The sequence below is a fragment of the Sander lucioperca genome, chromosome 19 (genome assembly GCF_008315115.2).
Source record: "Sander lucioperca isolate FBNREF2018 chromosome 19, SLUC_FBN_1.2, whole genome shotgun sequence".
In the NCBI taxonomy this organism is placed as follows: Eukaryota; Metazoa; Chordata; class Actinopteri; order Perciformes; family Percidae; genus Sander; species Sander lucioperca.
In genome coordinates, this window is record NC_050191.1 from 26,687,867 (window position 1) to 26,705,734 (window position 17,868).

General features: G+C 39.9%; 1 protein-coding gene across 1 annotated transcript in view; it reads right to left on the reverse strand.

Annotated features, from left to right (window-relative positions):
* The window catches only part of lama4 (laminin, alpha 4), a 55,973-nt gene that overhangs the window by 6,726 nt on the left and 31,379 nt on the right, over positions 1 to 17,868 (reverse strand). The window contains exons 20-33 of the mRNA XM_031285663.2: positions 17,275 to 17,414; positions 16,150 to 16,314; positions 13,991 to 14,136; positions 13,046 to 13,208; positions 12,814 to 12,947; positions 11,294 to 11,465; positions 9,912 to 10,043; positions 9,689 to 9,831; positions 7,198 to 7,327; positions 6,811 to 6,948; positions 5,709 to 5,842; positions 4,283 to 4,447; positions 1,428 to 1,581; positions 611 to 792 (exon numbers count right to left, since the gene is read on the reverse strand). Coding sequence (XP_031141523.1) covers positions 611 to 792; positions 1,428 to 1,581; positions 4,283 to 4,447; positions 5,709 to 5,842; positions 6,811 to 6,948; positions 7,198 to 7,327; positions 9,689 to 9,831; positions 9,912 to 10,043; positions 11,294 to 11,465; positions 12,814 to 12,947; positions 13,046 to 13,208; positions 13,991 to 14,136; positions 16,150 to 16,314; positions 17,275 to 17,414 — 2,098 coding nt within the window. The remainder of the gene's footprint in view (positions 1 to 610; positions 793 to 1,427; positions 1,582 to 4,282; positions 4,448 to 5,708; positions 5,843 to 6,810; positions 6,949 to 7,197; positions 7,328 to 9,688; positions 9,832 to 9,911; positions 10,044 to 11,293; positions 11,466 to 12,813; positions 12,948 to 13,045; positions 13,209 to 13,990; positions 14,137 to 16,149; positions 16,315 to 17,274; positions 17,415 to 17,868) is intronic.

The following is a 17,868-nucleotide window of genomic DNA, read 5'->3' on the forward strand; positions in this document are numbered from 1 at the left end:
AAACTGTTTGGATCATTTCCAGTTTCTACAATGGGAGGATTTTTCTGCATTGAGTACTTTTACTTTTAATACTTTAAGTACATTTTCCTGATGATTCTTACAGACTTTCACTAAAGTAACATTTTCAATGCAGGACTTTTACTTGTAACAGAGTATTTCTACAGTTTGGTATTACTTTTACTGAAGTAAAGGATCCTGAATAGTTCTTCAACCACTGCTTACTGTAAATGTGAATATTTTACTTTCTTTACTCCCTTATGACAGTAAACTGAATATCTTTGAGTTGTAGACAAAACAAGACATTTGAGGACGTCATTTTAGGCTTTGGGAATAATCGACAGATTAGTCGACAATGAAAATAATCCTTAGTTGCAGCCAGGGTCCAAAATTAGCACCGTCTGCTAGCCAAATGCTGGTAAAATATGCAAGTGGCTGGTAGATTTGCTTCAATAACCAACCAAAAAACAATAGTAATCTATTGAGGTGGTAAAGTTTTAACATTCACTAGCCATTTGGCTGGTGGACGATAAAAGTTGATTTTGGACCCTGCTTGCAGCCCTAATAGACTTAACCTTGAGGTCCCTTGTAAAGGGTTCTTTGCTTGACATACCTCTCAGAGAGGGAGTCGGGAAGGTCTGTGTAGTGCTGCCTGCTGTTGGCGATGCCGCCGTAGTGGAAGGCTTGGCGAGTTGCTCTGGGACTTGAGGAGAGGTAGCACGGCTTGATGTTCAGCTCTGATGGCTCCTGGTCATCACTCTTCAGTTCCATCAGGCCCAGAGGAAGGCTGCTGACCTATGAGAGCGTTTTTTTTTTTTTTTTTTAAAGATTATTTTTTGGGGGCATTTTTAGGCCTTTATTTCCACCGGACAGATGAAGACATGAAAGAGGAGAGAGAGGGGGAATGACATGCAGCAAAGGGCCGCTGGTCGGAGTCGAACACACGGCCACTGCGCCACTATGAGAGTGTTTTTATTGAACGTCAGGATGAGGCAGATCAATCAACAAACCTGTACACATTAATGAAGTGTGTGTGTGTGTGTATGTGTGTGTGTGTGTGTGTGTGTGTGTGCGTGTGTGTGTGTGTGTGTGTGTGTTGGGAAGCGGGGGGACTGGTTTTAGGATGTGGGAACGATTGAGCCCATGATAATTCTATTTTATTTATTGTGCTTTGCACACTTGTAAATTAGGTGTAAACGTGTTTGTAAAATTGTATATTCTGATGTTTTGTACTTCACTTGCATTGAATATTTATTGTTTTACCTATCTGCCCAACGACTACGGGCGGAAAATAGCAATTGTGCAACAACTTGGTGCAATGCATCTCTCCTTGTTCTTATACAAGGTTCATGTTTAATTGTGTAATTACATTACATGAAGAAGGAAAGATCCCCCTAAAGCCAGTGTTCTCTGCATTCTTTTCAGTTTACCTTCTGTGATTGGCTCTGTTTGGCTCTGGATGTGTGTTCCCTGTGCCTTGACATCAGAGCAGCAGGGGGGCGCTGGACTGGACAGTCCTGCAGGGAGGTCTGGACCTTCTCAGTGTATCGCTGGAAGTCCTCAGGCTCAATGTCCCGGTCCTGTCTACAGAAATACAGGTAGAAGGGAGTGCAAGAGTGCTCAGCATGTGAGAGCTGCAGATACACACACTTACATGTCTCCATAGCAACAAACTCCATGTCCTTAACTAGGGGAGACCATGCATAATTGTAACACGGGTCAATTGTAAGTTAACAGATCCAATTACTCCGATCAGGAACAAATTTCAAATGACCTGATTCACTCTGCACATGCTCTGTTTAGTCCTTACTACACATGTGAAGAAGCAGCAACCTGTGACAGACACTGCACATTTTAGAGGGAAAAAACAAATTTTTTAGGAAAGTATTTTTTTTAACCTAATTTATTTTTGATTTGATTTAATGCCAGCTTTGTAGTTAAACTCAACTCACTTAAATCATGTTTATTGTGTGTCTATATGAATATCTTTCATGCAGGTTGTAAGTGCTAATGTTTTTAGCTGTTAGCTGTAAATTAAGCTAGTTCATGGCGACAATAGTCTGGAAAATTGTAACATTTTACTCCTTGTGTTTGAAAGTAGTCTATATCCTCGACGTTAAACTTCTGGGATTGCTCTGTTGCCACTGGAAATTCCACCGGATTTCACTTATTTGAGCTGGATATCCGTTGCCTTTGGCTGCCTTTTTGTTGCCATTTTAAACTCCGGTGGATTTGTGAGGACTATGGTTAACTGCTCCTCAGATCTCTGCAGGCTAAATCCAGACAGCTAGCTAGACTATCTGTCCAATCTGAGTTTTCTGTTTTCTGTTGACTAAAACTACTTTTGAACGTACACGTTCCACCAAAACAAGTTCCTCCCGAGGCTATTTCACAGAGGCGCCACTGCTCTGTACGGAGCTTAGCGCCACGCAAGACGATTGTGATTGGTTTCAAGAAATGCCAATAAACCAGGGCACGTTTTTCTCCCATCCTGGAATGCTGTGGGGACTAGCCAGACCCTCCTCCGCAGTGCCACGGTGGAAGAAGGTCTGGCAAAGTGAGACTAGTTTGAGAGTAAACCATGCATTTTCTGTTTGGGTTGCAGAGATAGCAGCTACACAATTTCATAGCAGTCACATGTAATTAGTTTGCATCACATTTTGAACCCAATGGCTTAAAAGAGCTCCAAGATACAGACAGAAATGTCAAAAATGGTACAACTATCCCCAGTCTCCCTACTCAGCTCACAGCTTTAATTGTGAGTCTCTTCCTCGCATAGACTAAGCAGCAAATGGAGCCAAATCCTTGATTAGAAAGCTCTCAGTGTTGCAGTCAGGAGAGATATGAAGGGAACAATTTGCCCGAGTATAACCATAGACTGTAATAAAATAGTGGATGTGGCATCGGTGATGCCACCCATTGGTTTGTGGACTGCCGTTTTGAAGCCTCCAGTTTTGGCCATCTTGTTTTTTTTGCAACCGGATGTGACAATTTTTCATGAGAGGGTGGAGCTGGGGAGGATGACGCGACCAAGCTAGTGTTGTTTATGGTTGCAATAGCGCTCCTCTAAGCTAAATGCACTAAAGGGGGAAAGTTGCCAATGTTCAACCCTTCTGAGTCAGATTCAGTGCAGATTTAGCGGTGTGTTAACGTGGACCTCTCAGTACTGGCGCCATTCATCTGCATGTACGGCAGAACAGAAAATCAAGCAAGCTTGGTTGGCAGAACGCTGAATTTTGTGTTCCGATTAATTTGATGGAGTGAGAATACACAGTGAGAGGGTCAAAGTTTAAGATAAAAACACGGACAAAACCCCAAAACAAGTTCAGGTCTATTTTAATGTACTCAGCGCCATGGTTAGCATTGCTAAGTCTCTGTCCTGATTGACAGGTCGGTGTGTAGCCACGCCCCCAAAGCATCTCCTGCTTTATGGTCAATTTTAACATAAATGGGACCATAATTAACAAAATGAGTATCATGCTGTATTGAAGAAGACTCGAAAGTAGCAATCGAGACAATAAACCCATTATGAAAATGTTTATTAAGGTAATAAATCAAGTGAGAAGTAAGGTCATTTTCCCATAGACTTCTATAGAAACGGACTTCCCTTTGGAGCCAGTGGAGTCGCCCCCTGCTGGAAATTAGATAGAATGCAGGTTGAAGGCACTTCCGCATTAGCTTCACTTTTCAGACATGGAACTGTCGACGGTTCAGACCAAAGATTTGCGACAAGACGAGTTGAAACTTGCAGCTACTAGCAACGCGACGGTCTGCAGCATTCTAAAATCAGAATCAGAATCAGTTTTATTGGCCAGTTTTAAAACCTGAGAGGAGACAAGACGGTGTATCATCTCCATAGCAACGACTCTTTGTACTTCCGTCCTAACTTCTGACTTCCAGGCTTTTTGTAGCTAAATATATCATTTTCTGCATCTAAATATTAATGTGGATAACATTAGTGATAGTGAGATGCTTGCTACAGTCACATTTCTAGTGATGAATCAGCGAAAACATGTTTTTTTTTTTTTTTTCTCTGATTCAGGGCTTTGTCCGAGGCGCTCCCTCTCTTCAGTCACTCTCTATTCGACCAGCTGAGGAGCAGCTACACCATCAGCTGGTTTGAGTCGAGCTGTGACGAGCCGGCTCAGAAACTTTTCTCTGCAACGTTCTAAAACGATTTTGTCTCGTCGCCAATCTTTGGTCTGAACTGGGCTTAAGAGTAATACCTGTAGTATAAATGAGTTGCATCCTATACTCTAGGCGGTAGTGTTTACTGGTGATTTACCTGTTGATGTAGGCGTAGCTGATGCAGCCTGTGAAGTTCTTGAAGCTGCTGCTTGGAGACCCTCCGTAGTAGAAGGTCTTCACAGCAGGACCTGATGAGGATCGGTTGGCAGATGATGGACGTTTCTTCTCCTGCTTGTCTTTGTCGTCCACCAACAGTGAATACCTGATGTACAGTTCAACCAGTCGGTCATTACATTGTGACACTTTGTGTTTTCTTACTGCGTACTTATTGTTCACACCACCCCACATATCATACTTTTTTTTACCAACACACTTTTTGGGCTGTCTGTCTGCAACTAAATTCAAATATGGATTAACAATTTTTCACAAGGTATACCTGAACAGATAGCTGCTCAGTCACTGATACAGACCTTTACTTTCTTGGTGCTGAACTGGCTGTAATAGAATCATGCAGTCACATTTGTGCTGGTTCACACCGCCACGCTGGGTGTGGCCATCCTGATGTGAGCGTAGTATCACTATTTTGCCACCAAATCAAATGAAATAATATGGTGGTGGAGTTTTTCTACTCAGATATTTGTAAGAGCTGTTAAAAATGTCTGGAAGCAGAAAGACGTCTGTTAAACTATTGAGAGGTTCATGATATTATAGTCTATATCGACAACATTTCATTCAAGCCAAGGTTATCGCCAAGGGTTCCGCTGGATGTCCCTCACTTTCGGCCGGATGTCCGTCACCTTCCTCTTTCTTTGTGTTAGCGTTTTAAACTCTGGTGGATCTATGAAGACTATGTTTAACTGCTCCTCAGATCTCTGCAGGGTAAATATCAGCAGTAGACTATCTGTCCAAAAAAAGTAATTGGCTGCGTCCGAAATTCCATACTAACATGCTATTTAGTAGGCTAAAACAGTATGTGAGATTTTTTTAGTATGTCCGAGACCGTTAGCAACGTTCATAACAGGCAAACGGACAGAAACCAAGGAGCTCTGTAAAGTCAGTAACGCTCTAATTTACATTTCTACATATTTAAACAACTGTTGGTGTAGTTATTCACCTCTTTCAATAATTTAAGCGTTATCTGGCAATGCCGCTAGATTGGAGGTCGGCAGGGGTTACCATGGTTACGCAACTTCAACGGCAAGGAGGCTCTCAGGAAGTGACGTTGGAAATTACCGCTCAGTGCGTCCGAAAAGTTTCACACTACTGTTTCTTTAAACAAAAGTATGATAGTATACATACTGAGTATGTAGTGCTGAGTATGTGATTCATACGCAACCTTTGTTCTGAGTTTAATCTCAGAATTCTGACTTATATCTCAGAATTCGTACTTTATTCTCAGAATTCTGACTTTAAACTCTTCCGTAGAAGTCTAACGTAATACAGTTGAGAGTAAACAGGATGTAGAGATCACAGTTGTGCATGAAAGCCATTAGTTGGCAGGACTCTGTGAATACTGTACTTACTTCTGACTGTTTACTGTGGCCACTAAGAAGTGTGTCCTTCCGTCGTTGTATTGTTTCTTGTGTGATTTAACTCGTGTGCCTCTGGAGTTCATCACCACGGCTCCATTCTCCAGGGAGATGCTGAACTCATCAGACTGAAGTGGGAGAAAACAAGGTCATACCTTTTACATAGCAGCACAACTACAAATGATTACAAAAACATACAAGATCAGTTCTTGAGTTGTCTTTTTTTTCTACCTGTTTTGACCCCAAATTTAGGAACACTTTATAATAATGGTACAGGAATTATCATGAATTCATGCATGACTTCATGCATGAAAAAGCATGAATTCATTCATGTAGTACTTTATGAACTATCAGTAATGTACAAGGATCAATAGTATCTCATGCATGACTCAATGCAGGAACAATATGTTAACTCTGCTGTTGTCTTCGGATCAAATTTGACCCGTTTTCAAAGTTTCTATTTCAGAAATTTGGGCTTCTTTTTAACCGAATTACCCACAAATAACACGGATGGCTCCATAAAACACTCTTCACAAGTAAAATTAAGGATTTGTTTACTACTTTCATTGACTTTTGGGTGTTTTATTCAATTTTATAGCATTATCCTAACTAAACTTTGACTGTCTGTGATTATCCATCAACATCCTCTGATCTTAAATATTTGTCAAAATAAATCATAATTTCTGCTTTTTAACACAAAAATTAGATATATTTATTATTATTAGTTTAAAAAAGTGCAGACGTCAAACTGCTATGACTGGTCAGTTTTCTTTTAAAGAAGACATGAACATCATTAATAAATCAGAAATCATGATGACTCAGATACTTTCATTGATGCATTAATTAGCGCATTGTTCCTGCGTGCACAAGATACTATTAATCCTTGTACATTACGGATAGTTCATGAAGTACTAAATGAGTGAATTCATGCTTTTTCATGCATGGATTCATGCTAATTCATGTACCATTATTATAAAGTGTTACCACAAATTCTTTGAAACTGCACGAAAAACTGATTTCCCATCCAACCATTTGCAATTTAGCATTATATAACTTTCTAAAATGTGTCTAAAAAATAAAAAAAATGAGTGCATACCCCTTCACTCAGATAGAACAGGAGTCCGCCCGGCTGCAGCGTTCTGAAGTTGAGTCCTCCCTCAAAGTTGTCGAAGGGTGAAATCTTTGCTGTGGATCCCAGGTAGCTCTCTCCGGTGAAATAGGCTTTACGGGACATCTGTCACAATACAAACACATCTCACTTTCATCAGCTTATAGTACAGTAATCCCCCAATGGAAACATTGATTGACTCATGTTAAAGCTGTTGAACTAGAACAGCCAATTATTTTCTCTCGGTTCAGACTGAAAGAGCATGTTTAGATGTGTGTTTTACTGATTGTGAGACACATTTGATATTGATTTCCAGAGGGACATACGCAGTGCATTATCACTGACAGTGTGTGAAGTGTTGGAGGGAGCACTCACAAAGGACTCCTCGGGGCAGCCGCTGCTGATGCCAATGGTGCCAGGCTCCTCCAGCAGATTGAAGTCTTTTTTCTGGAACTGGAAACCTTTCACACAGCCTTTCAGGCTGACGACAGCAGACAGCTCAGGCCTGTGGTGATACACATACTGTCACCATCTTATAGTGAAATTCTAAGCTGCACTAGACAAGGAATAGATAGTTTCCCCTAGTGTATTGCAATCATGGTGGCCCACTGGGCCTAAGTTGCCCCCCCACCAGGCCTAAGCCACTGGGAATTAGTGACTGATGGGAACAACAATCTTTGACAGTGGTCCAGTATTAAGAGAGATCGCTGCAGTCGGCAGCGGCGAAACAAGCTACAATGTAAGTTAATTGGGCAATTGTACAGCTTGTATTTACCTTCACAAAAGTGCTTGTTTTGCCGCTGACAGACTCAGATTAATATTCTAAGTGTCTAACAACATTATGGAAAGGATCCCTTCATGGATAGACCTTTAAAACCTCTTTGTGACCTTTCTGTTTAACCAGAAACAGCTCTGAAGTTGCTGGCGCTAAACCCACCAGACTCCATTTAAAAACACAATACCTTTAGCGTGTATAGAGCCAACATATTTTCACATGTAAATTGGTAAACTATGTGTTTATTTCAACCAAAACTAGAGTTGTGATGGTTTGAAAAGTGGAAAGACGACCCAAAACGTCTTTTCATAGTTTTATTTTGTTTCTGTCGACTTTGAATGAATGTATTTTACGATGCTTAAATTACTGTTTATTTACATGGAGTCTGGTGGGTTTAGTGAATGCAATTTCGCAGATGTTTTGATGTTTAAAAAAAGGATCTTACTCTTTAACAGAAAGGTCAAGCTCCTTAGAAATCCTTTCCATAATGTTGTCAGACACTTAGAATATTAATCTGAGCTTGTCAGCGGCAAAACAAGCACTTTTGTGAAGGTAAATACAAGCTGGACAATTGTCCTATTAACTTACATTGTAGCTTGTTTCGCCGCTGCCGACTGCAGTGATCTCGCTTAATACTGGACCAATGTCAAAGATTGTTGTTCCCATCAGTCACTTAGACACAAAAACAGGCAAATAGGGTCCAAGTTTAAAAAATGGCAGTTACCCTTTAAGTAACATTTTCAATGCAGGACTTTTAAATGCAATAGAGTATTTTTTACAATGTGGTATTAGTACTTTTACTTAAGTAAAGGATCTGGATACTTCTTCCAACACTGCTCTGAACACTACCTGCTCAGCAGCAAACAGAGTCAGTCAGAGACTAGCTGGTGAACATAGTGGAGCATTTAGCAGCTAGAGAGACAGATATTTCCCTCTGGAGTTGGTGAAGACTAAAAAAGTTAGAGGGAGTAAATATAAATATTAGACATTTGTCCAACACATTAATGCTAATGTTAGGTCTGCTGGATGTTGTCATGGTTGTGGTTTTCAGTTGTAGTTTTTTCCTGTTTTGTTGTTAATTCATTCCCTGTTTCCTTGTTGTTTACAATCTCATGTAATCCCGTATTCTCTGTTGTGTTTTACCCTGTTCCATGCTTCAGTTCCCTGTTTTACTTTGTAGGGTCTGTTTCTCCTGTGTCATGTCTTGTCTTACTTCCTGCCTTGTGTATTTTCCCGCCTCTGCGATTGTCTGCCCTGGCCTGATTTGTTCCACCTGGTCATCAGCCCTCATGTCACCTGTCCCTCGTTTTACCCTCGTTACTTTGTGTATTTAGTCTCTGTGCTTTCTTTGTCTCTTGTTGGTTCATCGTCGTTCCTCCCAGTGTCATTCCCTGTGTCTTTGTGGTTATTGCCTTTCCTAGTCTTTAGTTTTCCGAATGTTTTTTTGGATTTCGCGTTGGATTCCTTTTGCCAGCTTGCCTGCCTCAGGACACCTTCTGTTGTAAGCCTTTTTTATGTTTATAAACCTTCTAAACCTTTTCACTGCTCCTCACCTCCACACTCTGCACTTTTGGGTCCAAGCCTGCTATTCCCTAGACGTGACGACAGATGTTTGAATGACAGCTGTTTGCTTAAACGTTTGTTAAATAAGGTGATACAGTCAGTACTGTGATTACAGCTTGTTGCCCTGCCCCTAAGTGGGAGAGAAATATATGAATGCAGCTTTAACAGCAGTGAGCAGCTGTCTCCTCCAGAGAAAAATGAAATACGTCGCTCTCAGCTGCCAGTTCCTTTATCAAAAATGTGGGTTTCTTGCAACCAAATTGTCAAAAAAACGCTTTTCACAAGTAAAATAAAGAATCAGTTTTATTGAATTTCATAAAATTTGAAAAAAGAAGATAAAAGAATGTTGATGTTTTTAACGGAAAAAACTACAAAAAAGAAATTTTGGAAAAACTTGGAAGCAAGTGACAAAAACATTGGGAAACGCGAAGATGAAGATGAGCAAAACTAAAATTTTGACCCAAAAAAAACAAAAAGTTGCATGGTTGACAGGAAGATGACACAAGGGTGAAAGTGTATTTAACTTACCTGGATTTGAGAATGCTGGAGGGAGCTCCACCTATGTAGATATCTGAGAAAGGCAGCGTGGTTTTTGGATTCTCCATAGATTTGACATGGCTCTTGTCCACCAGTAGGATAACCTTCTTTGACTGATGGTAGATCACTGACACCTGTGCAAAACAGTTACAGTTACAGCAACACGTGACTCATTGGCGAGGGTCAAGTTGTAATTGGAGAAGAGGGAATCTACCTCATGGTATCGTGCATCATTTATTTGCAGCTTGGGTAAGTTATTCTCCAAAAGTTCTGGCCCTTTGCTGAAGCCAAAGTCGTACATTAGGCGCAGGAAGCCATTCTTTATCTCTAAAAGGAAGAATTTGTCCTGAAACAAAGAAGTTAAAATAGATTAGGGTTTGTGACATTTCATTTACAAAAACTTAAATATGCTTCTATGCTTCATCATTTTTATTGTGTCAACAAAAAGGAAATGTGATATTAACATGAGAGGTACTGTATATGTGGTGGTAAATATTATTTTGTTGAGAAGTATATATACTTATGCTTATATTTCAGTGTGAAAAGGGCTTTAGGGGTTTTATTTCTCAGTGGGGTACAGTGGCGGGTCTGGGGGGCGGGGATGTGGCCAGGGGTGGCCCCCTCTGCCCCCCCTAACTGTTAAAAAAATAACGCAATTACTGTAATGTGTTCTGTACAATGTATCCTTTTTGCTTTAATGCAGTAATATAACGCATTACTAATAAAATGTCAGTAATATTATACCTGTAACAATCTCAGTAACGGCAGTTACTATGCATTTTAATTGTATTTGTTTTTTTTAAGAATTGTTAAGGGTTGGTGGTATGTATCACTTTTTAATTATGGTTTGAATGACTTTCTGATCTTTTGTACCTTAGAATGTACAGTATTACACAATGCATTACTTATTTATTTAACTATTTATACATTTTTCTACCGTATCTGTGAATTGTCCTTTCATGTGTTACTCTTTGTGTCTTTTAATTGCCTCTCAGGGACAAATAAAATTATTTGAATTGAATTAATGTATTTGGTACCCCTAAAATCGCATGGGGCCCCAGCCTGGCCCCTCTATTTGAAATGGTCCAGATTGCCACTGGTGGTGCTCAGCTCTCCTGCCTAACTCTTAGGTTTACATTAGTTCCATACACACACTTCATACACAAATGACATGCACACATCACATACACACATCCCATACACACATCACATTCACAAACCCCACACACACCCAACATATACTCACATACACATACCCCATACACACATAACATACCATCTTTTCCAAGAGTAAATATTGCACCTGTATTTTCACCTATGCTATTATACCTTGGAGTGGACACTTACTATTAATATTTTTTTTAATCTTTTTATGGGTTTGTTTACAGTGTGTGTAAGTATATATACAAGTATATTGGAGTGGATACTGTATTTATGACTTTTTGAATTTGAAATTTGAAAATGTGTACAAATGCTAAAAAGAAAAATAGTAATTGAAAATGTATATATTGTACTGTTAAAGAAAACTAAAGAAAACTTTGAAAAAAGGTATATAGGTCTTTTGTGTGAGTTCAAAGATAAAGTCGTCAGACTTACCTCATTGACCATGAGGAAAAGGACACCATTGTTTGCGACAGTTCGCACTGAAATATCAAATCTGGTGACAACACCAAATTTGCCCCTCCTCTCGATATTGTTGATGAGTGCATAGCCCGTTCCATCAAACAGGTAGCTAGCAATACGGCTCTGGGAAAATGCTAACTTGTACCTGAGAATAGAGGGAGAAATGTCATTTGATACATTTTAAACAGTCTATAGATTAAGAATGAAGGTAACATCTGGTTCAGATACATGCTTTATAGGTCAGCACAAGAAAGTAGAAGGATGGGAACCAAATGGGAAAAATGGGCAACTCCTACAGGCGCCATGACCCCCAGGGACCCCAAGAAGTCTTGATTGATAGCTCATTTGTAAGGGAATTTGCACCACTAAAGTATACTATCAATTAGGGCTGAACAAATAATCGTTTGCGTATGCGATAAGCTTATTGTGAAGCACTGTCACGTCCTGCTCCTGTGTCAAAATTGTTTTGAGTTCCATTTATGTTTTCTGTCTGGTTTTCCACTTCCTGTTTTATTTTGATACTCACCGTCTTGTCTCATTTCAGTTCTGTTCACTTCCTGGTCGATGTCTGCCTTCCCGCCTGTGTGATTACCTTTCCCCGCCCTAATGTGTTGCACCTGGCTCTCGTTGTCTCCCCTGTCTCTGTGTATGTATGTATATATATATATATATATATATATATATATATATATATATATATATATATATGTATATATATATATATGTATATATATGTATATATGTATATGTATATATATGTATATATATATATATATGTATGTGTGTGTGTGTGTGTGTGTGTGTATATATATATATGTATATGTATATATATATGTATGTGTATATGTATATATATGTGTGTGTATATGTATATATATGTATATGTATATATATATGTATGTGTATATGTATATATATGTGTGTGTATATGTATATATATATGTATGTGTATATATATGTATGTGTATATATATATATATATATATATATATATATATATGCCCATTTGTTACTCACCTCAGTGCGAGATCATCTGTTCCATTGTGTCAGCATTTGAGCGTTTCCCTAGCCTAGAAATCTAGACGCACTCTAGCGGCAGCAAATGTAATTTGCAGCCAGGGTCGTATACATCTATGTAAAAGATAAAACCACAAGACACAACAAAAATTCTCGCTCCTGTTGTGTTCTTTAACCCCCTGATGTAGCAAAGTAGACATGGTTCTTGTTTTCCGACATGTTTTAAGCCCCCTGAATGGGTTTTTTTTTTTTACCTCTTTTGAAGAGTGGGTTGTCTTCTATTTTATTTAAATTTTTGAGAGGGACAAGTCTACATCTGCTAAATATTGGGGGGGGGGGACATATCCCCTGCATCCCCCTTGAAATCTACGCCTATGGCAGTGCAACAACATAATGCCAGTGAGTGGTCGGTGGGGAAGAGGCGGTCAGGAGGGGCCCTATAAAAGGTTACTCCACTCATGCATAGTGTTCTGTACCTGGAGCATGGTGCTGACGTGATGACATCCATTTTGTGAGTCTCTTTAAAATTGTATAGACTGATGACGTCGTTGTTCAGTGAACCCAACTCGATGCAGCCCACAAAAGGTGCTAGACTCAGCGGAGGTGGAAGCTAGTACATTTACAAAGACAAACGCATGTCATCATTTAGGAAAAGCTGATGATTAGATATGGATTTATTTGTGTCAAGGACTGTGTAAAAGGCATTACCCTGACATCTGCTGGGACACCGCCAACAAAGAACACTATGTCTTTGGGGTCGATGTCAAACAGCGAGTCGGTGCCTGGAGCTTCGCCTTTCTGAATGAACTTCTGCTCGTCTGTGGAGCTCTGGCTGGGGATGGTCAGGAAGACTTTTCCATGTCTGCCCAGCCTGCAAGCAAAGAACACAAAGGAGCATGGGTAATCACACAATCTGGCTGACACTCCAGAGTGTACCTTTTATTTGACCTCTTTATTTTAGTTGATTGCAGTATTGACATTTCAAATTCATAGTTCATAGTTAGGCCGACCTTATACCAAACGACTTTTCAAGCGATTCCACTGTCGCAGACAATTTTCCAATATCGGAATGTAATCATGAGAGTCTTGCTAGAGTTGGGGCGCTCCCGTCGTCTCAATCGTTTGGTGTAAGATGGTCATAAAACTCAGCCCGAGGCAGTCTTTTCCTGTCTTGACGTTCCGACAAAATCAAACGTGTTTGATGTTATAAGTTTTAAGTCTTGGTAGTGAAGTTAAATCATGTGAACATTGTCAACAACAAACAGTTGCACTCCCTCCAGCAGCAAACAGGAAGCAACCAACGACTAGAGCCAATGTTGTTTATGGTTGCTATGGCGCCGAGCTAAGCTAAACGCTAAAGAGGGAAAGTTTCCGATTTTCAAACATTCTGAAGCGAGTCATCCAACGGGAGTTTTACCGGCAGATAAATGTGGACCTCTGGGTACTGGAGAAGTTCATCTATCAAAATAATAATAATAAAATAATCAAATTGTAGTCTTGCAATGTGTGACCCTGCAAGATCCCCAGTCTTTAACGTTAGAGGTGAGATGATTGTCTTTAGATGTGAGATGGTGTCAGTTCAGAGTCTTCTAGAGTATTTTAGGCTTTACTTTAAAAAGTAATTCTTGGATAAAGTTCATGAACAGATATTACCTCTCTACTTTGATGTAGTTGAAGACTGCGGGCCATTGGCTGACAGGCTTGGAACCTAATGGGATCTCAACATCTTCCCCCCCGAGGTTGTACACGTACACCAGGTTGTCATTCTTGATAGCCAGTCCCATGTAATCCTTCCTACCCTGTGAGAGAAAACAGCAGAACAACCTCATGGTCAGTGTTCATTTTCCCATCATGGCCCCGAGTACCACTGTGGAATCAGTTTCAAAACAGGGACATGCCCTGCGTTCCAATAGCCATACTACTCTTTACTATCCCAAAAATATATTTAATATGTCCCAATACTAGGGATGTCCCGATCAGCTTTTTTGGTACCCGATCCTGATCCAATTTTATTGAATATTGAAAATCTGCCGATAGCGAGCCCCGATCCGATACTTATATTTGCTCAGATAATAGAGCTGCACACCGTTCTTTTGTTTACAAAAATATCTAAGTAAACAAAGTAACTAAAATATGTCCTAAGCTTAACCCTTGTGCTGTCCTCCCATGTAAACATTTTAAATTAAGAATTTTTGTTGTCTCTTTTCAACATTTTTTTTTTTCAACGTTTTGTAGCACTTTCGGCACTTTTACCCCTCAAATTTCTGATGAAGAAACTTTGAAAACAGGTCAAATTTGACCCGAGGAAAACATAAGAGCTAATACAGTACATTTAACTTAGTGCAGCAAATGAGTCTTTTCTCTCATCCCCAAAACAGTTCTGTTTAGGATCCCAGCAAACCCCCAACCAAAAAATACACAGTCTCAAGTTCAGCCTCTTGCGCTTGATAGTCAATCTTTGATTTTCTGTGTTCAACTCCGATCGTCTCCAGGGAATAACAGCCTGTAAGCATGGTTAAGAAGCGTAGAGAATTGGAGTAATCCGCTTTTGTAAAAAAAATGACTAAGAAATACGGATTTTGTACTTGTTACCAAGGACTGGCAAGCGACGAGACACTCATTGGACGGACACTGGTGAGTGACAGCACCACCTTGGTTTGAAAGTGCCGGCATCAAGGCAGTCTGGTGGTGTGTCTGTGGCGCAGCCGGGTGTGTGTGATTAAAGGCGGCGATCACTATAAGCTGATGTAAATGATCAGAGTAAGTTAATCGGGGTGAATGCCGATCCCTGATCAGTTAAAAAATGCCCATATCGGCTCTGAACCAAAACTCGCGATCAGAATTGGGACATCCCTAGTCAATACATAGTATCAAAAGCAATATGCCAAAAATACCAGAATGTCCTATTGAACCGGATGGATTTTGCAGTATGCAAGCCAGCATGCTTTTCTGACTATTCTGACCCACAATCCTTTGTGCAGCATAAATCGGCAAGAGGGTCAAATTTTAAGGTGCAATGACAAGAAAAAGTAGTATGTCCCAATTGTATGGATACTTGATACAAACGTAAGTACTTTGTAAGGGCAGCTGCAGTACATACTAGAAGTAAAAAAAAAATTGGAACTCAGCCAAAATAATATTTCATGTTATTTAACCTTAAAATATAGTGGTTTGAAAAACATAAACATCCTTCATTTGAGACTAGCTCCAGAGCTCATGCTGAGGCTATTATCTCACATTGAAAACACCAATGCATAGTTTACAGTGGCAGTGAAATCACCAACGTGTCATTAAAGGGAACAGAGAGGCCTCACATTGGGTAGCTGCGCTGTGCTGGGCACGGGCTAACGGTATTTATGTTAATGAACTCCAACTTTGAAGGCACACACACATGCACTATTGTCACAGCGTCTCTTGGAGACCTTTTGAAAAGGGGCAACTGTGCACTTTCAAAGCCTGTCGTTCCTGCCTCCGTGATCACAACAAACTATTCATGTTCACAAGTTGCTCCCTGCCTTTCATCTTTGCGCCAGGGCCCCTGGGTGCAAGCTTGTGAAGTTTCAGCAGTAGATGTGGGCCGCATACCCACCATGAAATCTCCTTTCTAACTAGCAGCTATTCCACACATACAACAGGAAAGAACGGCCAGGTTGTAGAGTTCTTGAGAGTTGTGAAATGTATATGCCTAGTTGTTTCCCACAAGTGCTTTTACTTGATGTAATGGCTCCCATCTGTATCCACTTAGCATACCATGTTTTATAGTAACTGATTACTGGCAAAGCAACCACATATGATTTCCATGGTTTGCTCACATTTCTGTCTCCCAGGTATAAGATGAAACGGTCCTCTATGGGATCCTTGTCAGGGTCCACTCTCATGAACAAGCTGATGGATGTCACTGTCTTCAGGTCTTCCAGGTTACTGGGAGGATGAACCTCCACTGAGGACTGACCGTTGAACTTCATGGACACTTGGACCTGGGGCAGAAAACAAACCAGAAACACTGAGCCATACGTTTCAAATTTATGGCACAGAAATATATGCAAATAAGCCTCCCTGTTAGCTTTTAGCAGCTTATTACTATTTGGTCCTGGGATTTTAATAAAGGACATGGATGTTTAATGGATAGTGCAAAAGTTTATCAGCCTCTACGATCCATGCTGTGGTCATAAGTCTGCATGTGTACTTGGTGACAGCTAATAGACGAGCAGACCGATGGCTTTAGATGGGAAATGCATCACATTGTTTATATATATTTTAAAGAAAAAAATACAAAGAGGTGGAGAGTTATTATAAGTATAGTGTCTGGCAGTAAACAGCAGGAAGTTCACACATGCTAATGTCCCAAATATAATATCCAGAAAGAAGAGGATTATATTTATTTCAGGCTAATGTTACTTGTGTGAGGGTACTTGTGTAAAGCTCCACACTTTATACTTAAAGACACCACAAGTTTGAGACTCTAGTTCCCGGCTTTGAAAGAGAGTAGCTCATGTTCACACATAGCGATTGAAATAACATATCGGGATTCTTAATTTAAGCGGTGTTCCCCTTTAACCTGTGCTACCAATTGATGGTCTGGAACACATTGACACTTTATTTCTTAATACCTGCAGAAGCTAACTTTGTGTAGTCTCCGTTAGCGTCAATACAGCTAGGAGCTTTGAGAAACTGGAGAAATTCCATGAGTAATGATCTTGAGCCGACAGATGTCTGTCAGTGTAATATGTACAGTAAAAAAAGCTTTGGAAATGCAAAGTTGAAGGCTTCATAAAAGTAATTTGTTAAGTTGCTACATTTAAAAATAGTGAAAATGTCCGTAAATAAGCTATGAGGAGTTTTGTGAAATGTGGTCTGCGTGTGTATCCTCAATGGTAAGTAAATGGGACAGTTATAAAACTAACGGTCCTAAATCATCTATATTGGAAGCAACTAACTTTCTTGGCCACACTCCTGGCTTGGGCTATAAGCTCTCTGATCCTCATGATGTTGGTTGTCACGTTGTTGATGGGCTTCTTCTGCTCGACCACCTTCAGCTTGTCCAGCAGCTTAGGAACAAGAACATTCAGGTTCTCCACTAAAAAATTACATGAATGAGAGGAAAACAAGAATTAAAACAGGATATATTATACGTAGAAAGTGAAACGTTGTTCTGTTATATATATATATGGTACTCCAGGCGTGCACACATTAGCCCTATTCATCTACATCTCTCCATTAGCTTCCAGTGCATTTTAGAATTGATTTTTAGATTATAATGTTTGGTTTTTTAGGACTCTGGCTCTGGATGGGGGGGTTACAGCCCCCCCCCAATAATCAAACTGCCAGTGCAACCCCCAATATGTGTAATTCCTTTCTGATTTTACTGTATGTTTTATTCTTTTCTGATTTAGTACCAGTCAAAAGTTTGGAAATACTTACCCATACAAGTATATGAGAAAACGTGTCTAAACGTTTGACTGGTACTGTATATGTTATGTTTTACTGTTGTTACTTCATGTAAAGCACTTTGGATATCTGCTGGTTGCTGT